This window comes from Myotis brandtii, unplaced genomic scaffold (genome assembly GCF_000412655.1).
Source record: "Myotis brandtii unplaced genomic scaffold, ASM41265v1 scaffold324, whole genome shotgun sequence".
In the NCBI taxonomy this organism is placed as follows: Eukaryota; Metazoa; Chordata; class Mammalia; order Chiroptera; family Vespertilionidae; genus Myotis; species Myotis brandtii.
In genome coordinates, this window is record NW_005362439.1 from 1,897,074 (window position 1) to 1,907,823 (window position 10,750).

General features: G+C 51.5%; 1 protein-coding gene across 1 annotated transcript in view; it reads right to left on the minus strand.

Annotated features, from left to right (window-relative positions):
- The window catches only part of SYT13 (synaptotagmin XIII), a 15,643-nt gene extending 8,156 nt beyond the window's left edge, over positions 1 to 7,487 (minus strand). Inside the window, exons 1-3 of the mRNA XM_014543312.1 lie at positions 7,265 to 7,487; positions 4,387 to 4,521; positions 2,540 to 2,841 (exon numbers count right to left, since the gene is read on the minus strand). Of these exons, the coding sequence (XP_014398798.1) occupies positions 2,540 to 2,841; positions 4,387 to 4,498 (414 nt within the window). The 5' untranslated portion in view covers positions 4,499 to 4,521; positions 7,265 to 7,487. The remainder of the gene's footprint in view (positions 1 to 2,539; positions 2,842 to 4,386; positions 4,522 to 7,264) is intronic.
- Between the last annotated feature and the right edge of the window lie 3,263 nt (positions 7,488 to 10,750).

The following is a 10,750-nucleotide window of genomic DNA, read 5'->3' on the forward strand; positions in this document are numbered from 1 at the left end:
TGGAGGGTCTTGCCTTCAATTTGTAACAAATGCAACATCTGTGGAGTATAACAAAGCAAAGCTCAATGAAACGAGGTATGCCTGTAACCCTCTTCCTTCCTCCATCCTCTCCCTGGTTTTTCCTGCCCCCTTCCCCCATCTTTCTCTTGAGCTCTCAATGAATCATTCACACCGCCCTTGGAGTGGGTCACTGTATGATCCCTGGTGACGCATATGCCACTTTTGGCTGAGTGTCTTCCGGTGAGAACTGGGGCACTGCTGGCACCTTTGTTAACCCATTCTGGGCTGCAGTGACTGAAGGCTTCACCCACCTGTTCACACGCACCCTCCAGCTGGGACCAGGACTCTCTCCTGCCACACACACTGAGTGACCCCCTACCGCTGACTCCAGGCTGCCCTCTGAGATTGCTCACGTGTGTGTGGGAAACAGGCCAGCCGGCCAAATGAGTGTGAGAGTATATTTGTGCAACAATGACAGCTACGTGTGTGGTGATTACTAGAGTGAATGAGCCATAAAGGCAGGGCTTTGTCTAACTACTGCCGTGTCCCCAACTCCTGGCAATGTTCCTGGCACATGGTAGAAATCCAGCAAGGTATTTGTGGAATGAATGAGTGACTTACTCTTCCGGAGGAAGGATAGAAGCGGCTCTGGTGCCTGAGACTTTGCCTGTACAGGCGGAGCTCAGCCCTTTTGGGCTGGCACCAAAGTCTCTGGGGGGCGGGGGGCATCCCTGGAGAAAGCTGGTTTACCAGATGAATGAACCAGTGTTAGTTCTTCTTCCCAGGGTCCCCAGCTCTGACTCCTCACAAATCCCAAACCGCACACTAATTAGACAGTGTGCTTTGGAGCAGCCCAGTTCCAGCTGAGGATAGCTGTCAATGTTTATCAATTTTCTGAACCTTAGAAAAAGAAAAATAAGGCAAGGAAGAGATGATAGATGGGAGCAGGTGGGAGTGAAAGTGCACTCCCCACTCCGCCAGGGTCCACCAGGAAAGGTGCCTGCTGCTGGCGCTTACATGGCGTGTGGCGAGGGGACGGCATGAGACTTACAGCCAGAGCTACCTGGCCTCACAGCAGAGCTTGCCATGTCCCAGATGGCGACCCCGCATGGGTGACTGAACTGCTCCAAGCCTCAGTCCCCTTGTCTGGACCCTGGGAGTCACAGCACCACCTGCTGCTCATCTTCCCTGCAGTGCCAGGCACATAGTAGGAGCATAGGAATGAGAAATGAATTTAAATGATAATACTGCCAGCACCAGAGACCATCTATAATAAAAAAAGGGTAATATGCTAATTAGACCAGACGTCATTCCTGATTAAGCCAGGGCCAGAGGGAAGTCAGCCTGGTCCTAGGTGCCTGCCAGTGGCCGGAGGAGGGAAGCCTGGGTCCCAGGTGCTGGAGGGAAGCCAGTGCCGGCAGCCGGGGGAAGGAAGGCCTACTCTTGCATGAATTTCGTGCATCAGGCCTCTAGTACATTCACAACACGATGGCAGGGGAGGTCTTTGCATGGCTAGAAGCAAAACTAGACACCAGGAATCCCAAATCCTGGACTGTGGTTCTGCTCCAGCTCACTGTTTAAGACTCCAGTCTTCCTTACACACACACACACACACACACACACACACACACACACCATGAGCATGAGCACTGGCCCAGTCCTGCCACACCATGCTCCACTAACTGGTTTTATCTGTCCTGGGGAGAGATAACCCTACCTTAATTGAAGTCTTCAGCTCCCCCCACTGGGCGGCCCCCAGAGGTACGGACACACCATCCAGGCCCAGGCGCAGCTCCCCAGCCACACTGTGGCGGGAGAAGCGGTCACAGGTCCTCAGGGTCAGCGTCAGGGTCGCTGTGGGGAGCTCCTCCTCTGCCAGGGGGAGCACCAGGCCTTCCTCCCAGGTGGTGTGCAGCTCCCGCTTCTTCAGGGGCGTCTGGGCCTCCACAGAGCCTGTCCTGTTGGCTACGCTGCCTTGGACATAGCAGTCACAGCCTCCGTCGTGGTCACTGGTCACGGCTGCAGCCAAGGACAAAGCAACACAGACAGGGAACTTCTTGAGAAGCCAGGGAGGGGAGAAGCATGGCCCTGCTTGGAGCTGCAGAATCTGGCTTAGGGTAATATGCTAATTAGACCAGACGTCATTCCTGATTAAGCCAGGGCCAGAGGGAAGTCAGCCTGGTCCTAGGTGCCTGCCAGTGGCCGGAGGAGGGAAGCCTGGGTCCCAGGTGCTGGAGGGAAGCCAGTGCCGGCAGCCGGGGGAAGGAAGGCCTACTCTTGCATGAATTTCGTGCATCAGGCCTCTAGTACATTCACAACACGATGGCAGGGGAGGTCTTTGCATGGCTAGAAGCAAAACTAGACACCAGGAATCCCAAATCCTGGACTGTGGTTCTGCTCCAGCTCACTGTTTAAGACTCCAGTCTTCCTTACACACAGACACACACACACACACACCATGAGCATGAGCACTGGCCCAGTCCTGCCACACCATGCTCCACTAACTGGTTTTATCTGTCCTGGGGAGAGATAACCCTACCTTAATTGAAGTCTTCAGCTCCCCCCACTGGGCGGCCCCCAGAGGTACGGACACACCATCCAGGCCCAGGCGCAGCTCCCCAGCCACACTGTGGCGGGAGAAGCGGTCACAGGTCCTCAGGGTCAGCGTCAGGGTCGCTGTGGGGAGCTCCTCCTCTGCCAGGGGGAGCACCAGGCCTTCCTCCCAGGTGGTGTGCAGCTCCCGCTTCTTCAGGGGCGTCTGGGCCTCCACAGAGCCTGTCCTGTTGGCTACGCTGCCTTGGACATAGCAGTCACAGCCTCCGTCGTGGTCACTGGTCACGGCTGCAGCCAAGGACAAAGCAACACAGACAGGGAACTTCTTGAGAACCCAGGGAGGGGAGAAGCATGGCCCTGCTTGGAGCTGCAGAATCTGGCTTAACGGCCATGACCTCAGGTGTGTGGAGAAAGCCCAGGGCTGACCACCTTGGCTTCGTAGAATCACCTTTCAGAAAGACATTGAGAGAGAGCTCTCTCGCCTGAGGGGCCAAGGTCAGCACGTGCTGGTCTTCCTTGGAGAACAGGGACAAGACTCGGTGCTTCCCAGAGCCCTTCCCACCCCATGAGCCTGAGATTTGGCCGAGGTGATGATCTATCAGTGTTGCTGCTGACACCGTGATCGTTTGTTCTGTGCTTTGGATGTTTGTCACACAACCACTTGTGAAGTGAATCACTGAGTATGTTGTTTTATATTCTGAGCCTTGGTGTTTTCAATGCTTCTCAATGAGGAAATGTGCACCTGTGCTGCTTTTACGACTGGTTCCCAATGATAACATGAGAGGCCATAGCTGATGTTCCCCAGGAAGAGAATAACTGAGGCCATGTGTCCCAATAGAAAGAACCCCCCACTGAGCTTCAAGGGACTTGGGTGCAGTCCTGGCTCTGGCACCAATAGTTGGAGTGATCTTAGACAAGTCACCTGATGTTGCTAGACCTCAGTTTCCTAATGTGCAAAATGGGGCCACTGTGAAGACCAAATGTAATAAAGTACATAAAAGTGCTAAAAATCCTTTAAAAATAAAAAGGAGAGATACTCCCTCAAAAAATTAAATTAAATACAAAAATCCAATTTATCCAGCCCCAGCTCCCAGGAGCCATGGAGTAGCCCATTGTCACCCCTGATTCCTTCACAAAGTTTTCTCTTGTTTGCTGATAGTAACGTGAATTGTCAGGGTAGAGAGACCAGAGACAGCCTGACCCTCTAGGAAAGACCACCTGATGCTAGGAATACTGACCATTCAGAACCTGCTCTGTGTCCAGCACAAAGCCCTATCCAATGTCAAAGGCACCCAAGGCAGAGATGGCTTGCTGTTCATCAAAACCCCATTTCTTCTTTTTGCTGGGCACCCGTTGTACCACATTTCCCATCCTCCCTTGCAGTCAGTGGCCATGTGACTGATTCCAGCCAATGGGATATGAGCAGGAGTGATGCATCCCACATGCTGGTAGTTTTTAAGAAACGGTTGTGCCCTCTCCCTATTCTCCCCCTCCTTCTATCTGCTGGATACAGATGACAAGGAGGCCCAAGAGGATTATGAAGCCACAGATGGAAGAAGCCTGGTCCCTGAGTCACCATTTGGAGGAAAGATGTCTGCCCACCAGGCACCTCCACTTTGGACTGACACTTTGGAGAGACAGAAAAACCCCTGTGTGTCTAAGCATCACACGCTTCAGGGTCTGCTTGCTACAGAGTGCTAATCTAGCACCAGCCCCCAGCTGTGGGTGCTCCCATCCCTCCCCTGCTCCCCCCTTACCACCCTCTTAAAAGCCCCCACAGTCCTCCAGGGAGACAGACCCATAGAAGTCCCTGAGCATCAACTGAGAGCTTACCTTCCAGGCAAGTCACGAACAGCTCCGCCTTCTGCTGGTCATACTGCAGGCAGTAGTGGAGCTTGGGGGCTTGGTTCCAGCTGGCAGCCTTTGCTGGGTTCCAGGTCTCCATGACACAGACATCCTCCACCACACCTGTTAAGAAGGTAAAGCCGTCCCTGCCACCCACGCTGGGGTCCTCTCTTCCCGATCACACCTCATCTCTGCCATCTATGCCACCAACCCAAACCCGACGCTTCCCGGCAGGTGCAAAATCATGGTGGCAGCACCTGTGTCCCTGGGCCTTGCATTTCAAGAGACCGTCACAGCCCAGTGGTCTGACATGAGCTGCTAATAGTTATATGACTGAACAAGTTGCTTGATTTCTTCGAACCTCAGTTTCCTCATCTTTCCAAGAGAATGATAATAGTTCCTTCTTCTTAGAGCTACTGTGAGTATTAAATAAAATAAAGTGGGGAAAGTACTTAGCCCAAGGCCTGACCCGTGGTGAGCTTTCAGTAAGAAAAACTGTCATAGCCTGTGTGGTTCTGGTCACCCTGTTTCAGGCGAACCATCCCCACCCCATCTCTGGCTCCACCTCTCCCACAGGGTGCAGGCTCTGCTCCCCAGTAATTCATGGCCGGACATAAACATCAAAGAATGAGTCAGGAGGAGATGCTGGGGCAAGGTCAGAGATAGTGGACTTGATTTTTGTGCATGTTCAATAAGCACTTGCTGAATGAATGAATGACCTTATCTTTAATTCAGAAGTTCCTAAAACCAGAACTACTTCTCGCTCTGCCCCTCACTTGAATAGGAGCCAAACATCTGGAAGACTCTCGTTATTCAAACATAATACAGGAAGGAAAGGATCTAGCAGCTGCCGCAAACTCCACTTTAAGCAAACTGGAATTTTAAAATTATTTTCAGAACTAATTTAGAGTGCATAAACATAAAGGAGTATTTAATTTCTAAAATGGTTCATTATCGGGTTCCTGCAAGTAGTGAAAAATGTCCCTGGTGCATCTAAACAAGAAACAGACTGGCTAGGATGTGAGCAATGTGTAAAGTGAGATACACATGCACACAGGACCCGCTGGCTTCCAAGGGCACCGCAAGGAAAACCACAGCAAGGTCAGGGTCAGAGGGGGCTTGTTGGGCACCCAGAGCTCTCAACCCTCAGACCACCTCAGCCTTCAAAATAAAAACCAAACCAAAGCCAGCACCACTTGGAGAAGCATGGGGTGGATTCTGCTTCAGAAATCGGGACTTTGAGCTGTACACCTGAACCAATACAAAATAAAATTGAAAAAGAAATGGGGACTTTGAGCTCTACAAGGAGCTGATGAGGACTGTGGCCTATGGGAGTAGATACCTCAAGCACATCAGGGGCAAGGGGTCTGAGGGATCTGGCATCCGCCTCCCCTCTGGCCCACGCTTGCTGAACCACGCAACTCTTAATAGATTTCTGTGGAATCAGAACTTGGTTGTTGCCTTATGGGATGCAGAAATGAATGAGGAAACATGCAAAGGAGGAGACAAACTAATGTGTTTTGAATTCTTCAAAGTTCCAGACTCTGACTTGCTCACCTGCTCTCCTTGGTGGAGAGTGTCCAATCCTGGCTTTATCGGAGCTTTCAGAAATCGGGGGCTCCCAAGAAAAGGGAGCCCATCGCGATTATGATTATAATTAGCACCCTCAAGGGTCCTCAGGCAAATGGTTTTCCTCCCAACCTTAAGCTCTCAGGTCTTTTTTCTTTTAATATATTTGATTGATTTTTTACAGAGAGGAAGGGAGAGGGATAGAGAGTTAGAAACATCCATGAGAGAGAAACATCGATCAGCTGCCTCCTGCACACTCCCCACTGGGGATGTGCCCGCAACCAAGGTACATGCCCTTGACCAGAATCGAACCTGGGACCCTTGAGTCCGCAGTCCGACGCTCTATCCACTGAGCCAAACCGGTCAGGGCAAGCTCTCAGGTCTTCGTGGGTGTATTTAAGATTTGGGCTGGCAAACCTGGAAGCTAAAAGCCAACCAGGATTCATTCGCGCCATGGGCACTCCGGGCATTTGTTCTCCAGGAAACGCCAGGCTGATCACTGTGGTTCTGAGCCAGGTTGGAGGGGCGCTGGAGCCAGGCCAGGACATGTGTTAGGAGGGGGGTCATGACAAAGCTGGTTATGCTGCTTCTGCTTCTACTGTCTCCACCTCCAACCACACAAACAAAACCCCAAGCCACACAATCCCTTCTCCCAGCTGTAGTTGTCACTTATAAAGGCCTGTGTGCTCCTTTGGGTTATCTGCGTGCTGCTTCGTATCCCTGCCCCAGTGCCCAACACCGCACTGTCACCTAAAGGAGTTGCATTCTTGATGTTGATGTTGATGAGTAGAATAGAAACAATAGCAACAACAATATATTTGTATGACCTCCTAGTGCCAGGCCCTGAGCTAAGCACTTTATATGCATTGTTTTATTTATACTTTACAACTTTACCGAGTGGGCAATAGTATGAACCCACTTTAGAGGTGAGGAAACTGAGGCCCAAAGAATTTAGCAACGTCACCAAGGCCACAGAAGTATATAAAAGGGCAGAGAATTTGACCCATGACTCTGAACCCATGGCTTTAACCACGACTCTTTAACCCCTCTCTCAATAATTGTATATATGACTTGAAAGGCAATTTCCATTTCCCAGTGCAAAGCTAGGGGCTTTGGGGAGAAGCAATGTGGCAATGTGGCAGCAGGAATAAAGGACTGTGATCCTGAGGCCCTGTGCCACCTGCTTGCCCAGGGTCAAATGTCACAGACACTGCAGCTGCCACACCCAGCATCTACGCAGACACTGACAGACCCCCTGAGTGTCGCTCACGGAGCAGTGAGTGCAGCAGACCCCTACCATTCTGAGGAAGGATGAACAGCTCCTCCGTGACCTGCCTCTTGAGGCGGCTGTCATTCGGGGCCTGGGGGCTGGCGGATGCAGCAGGCTCCTCTGTGGTCCTCAGCGTGTAGTCTGCGTAGTTGATAACCTCCGGGGCCGTCACAGATGGCCTGGGGCCGTAAATATCTGGGAACTTGAGGAAGGCTCGGGGCTGCACGGGCTCCGTGGACTTTTTAACGTTGAACTGCAAACAAACCACCTGGTTAGTCTTCCAGAAAATCTCCTGCCTGATTTCCACCCACAGAAGGGGGTAGTGATGACCTGGCCTTTCGTGGGAGGCAGAGCGAGAGCTGGGGTTCCCTTCTGCTCTGAGGGGTGTGACCTGGGAAGCAAAACGTCATCTCCAAGGCCACCTGAATCTACTATATTAGGCAAGCCAGGGCCCACTGATGTGTCAGCCCTGTTCATCCATCCCCCCTCCATCCATCCTATGGCTGAGTCGCCAGGTGTTAGCTGGGCCTGTCGTAGGTAGTCCTCCCTCTGCTGCTCTCTGTGCCACTTGCTTCTTTGTTTTCTCTCTTTGTTTAAGCTGGCTTGAATTGGGGTTTTTGTGACTTGCAGCCAAGAGCACCCTAAACTGATGCACTGCATTTTTAATAAGCATCATAGGAGGTCACGACCCTGGTGTAGGGAACTTCTGCCTAGAGTCAGATACCACCCCCTCCCAACCCCAAACCTCTCTGCATCCAGCCAAAGGCATCCTCATTCGCTGTTTATCCTGGCCCCGCCTTGGTAAGGTCCTGTGGGTAATGCCTGCCCTTGGCGGAGGGTGCTTTATAGCCCTGGACTGGCTGAGAGCAGTCTGATGACTAGTGCATGAGCCTCCTCAAGCAGTGAGAGCAGCGGCTGATCACTGATCTTGTTCTCTTGTACAGTTCTATGGATTGCATTTCAAACCCTGGTTCTACCACCTCGTTCAACTGCATCTATGTTTCCACTTAAATAGCTTAAACTTCAGCGCCGAAGAAGCAGAAAAGAGGTTTGGGAGTTGAGGGAGGGAGCCTGGGAAAGGATTATAGATGGAGAGGAAGGAGGCGGGCAGGGGAACAGACCCCCATGGAAGGACCTGTGCCTCACACAGCGACCCAGCCGAGGCAGGATTTGGAAGTGGGGATTCTCTCTCTAAATGTCCCATGACCCCAGGGGAGATGGCCTGGGATCAGATGCAGGATGGGTCGGGGAAGGTTTCCAGGCATTCAACAATGAGTGAAGGTCCCGCTGTGCTTGACACTGCAGGCACAGAGCTGGAGGAACACCCTCGGATGGGGCGCCAGACCCTCCAGTGTGTCTCCTTGGATTCGCCCTGTCTATATGTCTCTGGGCCTTGGACCACCTCCTTCTCCCCACCATAGCCAGCTCTGCATGGACTCCAGCAGCTTCAAGAGGGCACAGCCTCACGTCACACCCATGCCCCCGCCCTGGGGCTTCTTAGTGGCTGCTGAGGTGTGAGGCATGCAGGGACATGCTGTGTCTGCCCCAGGGTCACCCAGATGTGTTAAGAGTTAAAACTCCATGGAGGGCAGGGGGGACTTGACCACTTCAAGCTGGAAGCCAAACACGGCATTCTCTTCCCTTCCTCCTCACTACCCCTCCCAAGAGCGGCTTCAGTGGCCTTTGGAAGATGACACCTCCCGGATCCAGCAGTCGCCCTTCACACCAACTGGTGGCTGGCTCAGTAAGGCCCTGGGCCCTGTGCGTGCCCTCCCTTTTATCCTCCCTCCCGCATCCCTGGATAGAGGCCTCTGGCAGGCTCAGCTTTCCTGTAATCCAGGCTAAGTAAGACTAATGGCACGGAGTGGGGGAGGGCAAACCTTCATTTACTGAACAAATATTTATTGAGCCCCAGTACAGGCCAGATCCTGTGCTAAATGTTAGGGAAACAGAAGTGACAAGACAGATGCTGTCTTTCCCTATGAGGCTTATGTTGGGAAAGGAGAAATTAATTATGTAATTAGTGAACTGGAAACAAACATTTAACTTCACAGAGATGTGAGGCGACCCCTTTTGTGACACGAGTACTTTTCTCACCTAAGGACCATTTACTGATTTGGGTTTTCACGTCGGGGCTCCATCTTAAAGCATGGCTTTGCCCCTTATACTCGAACTTTAAAAAGGAGAAGGAAGAGATGGACACAGCCTGTTTGAATGATGCCAAACATGGGCCATTGCAGCTGGGGTCTGCAGCTAAGCACGGTGAAGCCCTCATGGGGAGCTGGGCCAGGGAAGAGGCACCCGCCACCCCCGTCACTCTGGGCTCTAATACTGGTCGGTACACACACTAACATGTGTACAGGAGTTTGAAATAGAACCTGGTGGTCAGTGTGCAAGCTTGGCTGGAGTCCAATGACTTGCTACTTAAATCTTGGGTCTGATTAATTAATCTGTGTCCCCAGTTACTTCATCTGTAAAATGGGGAAGTTTACTCCAGGGAATGAGAAGTCTTCAGGAGCAGTGGGGAATTTTTCTTGAAATTTCTAGTTCTGTCTTAAAATTCATGTGACATTTTGTATTTGACTCCATAAGATTGTTTAAGCATGAAAAGTTTCCCCTGCTTATTTTGTGACTTAGGATATTCACAGGACACTAGCTGGCACCACAGTCCCTCTGCTCACCCCTGCCCCCGCTCTCCCCTAATGGACAAGCAGGACTCTCTCTCCCTGTGTTGGCCAATATGTGGTAAGTGAAGCTAGAAGTGAATGGAAGAAAAGTAATTTTGCCTCCATGGAAAGATCAACTCCTAGATGCCGAGTCTGCATGGGAACAACCCTCTCTCCAAGTTTTTCTTCCAATCATATGGATAACTCTTCTAGAGAAAATTGGGAGAGGGGCAGCCACAGACATAGACGCTCTTAACTAACATAAAGACTTGATTCCCTCTGCCTTTTCCTAGAGCATCCTCGCACACACCCACAACTGCTTGAATCCTCACAGTCAGCAGATCACTTGTTAACAGCCTTGTATCAGTCAGGAAAGGCCAATGCTATGTAACAAACAATCCCTAAACCTGTTCCTGAACAAAATAAGAGCTGATTTCTCACAGTCTGAAAAGAGTCTGCTGGTTTTTCTTCAACTCAGAATGCCAACCTCTTCTACCTTGTGTTTCTGTCCATCTGTGTTCTGCACTGTTCAGATATGAATTCAATGGATCCTCATAATAACCCTATCAGGAAGTGCTACCATGATCAATCCCATTTTACAGATGAGGACACATTGCCAGCTTTTGAACAGTAAAGGTTTGATTCAAAGCCAGGCTGACTCACTCCAGAACCCTATGTTGAGCTACTCTGCTGTGCCTCCAACCCCTTTACCTACCTCCTCACATTTCTAGTCATACTTTACCACTCACCCACGCGTTTGTGCCACTTAAACTGATGCCTGGGTCACTGCCTGGCCTACCACCTCTTATTCTGCCTCCCCCCCCCCCCCCCCCCCCCCCCCCCCCCC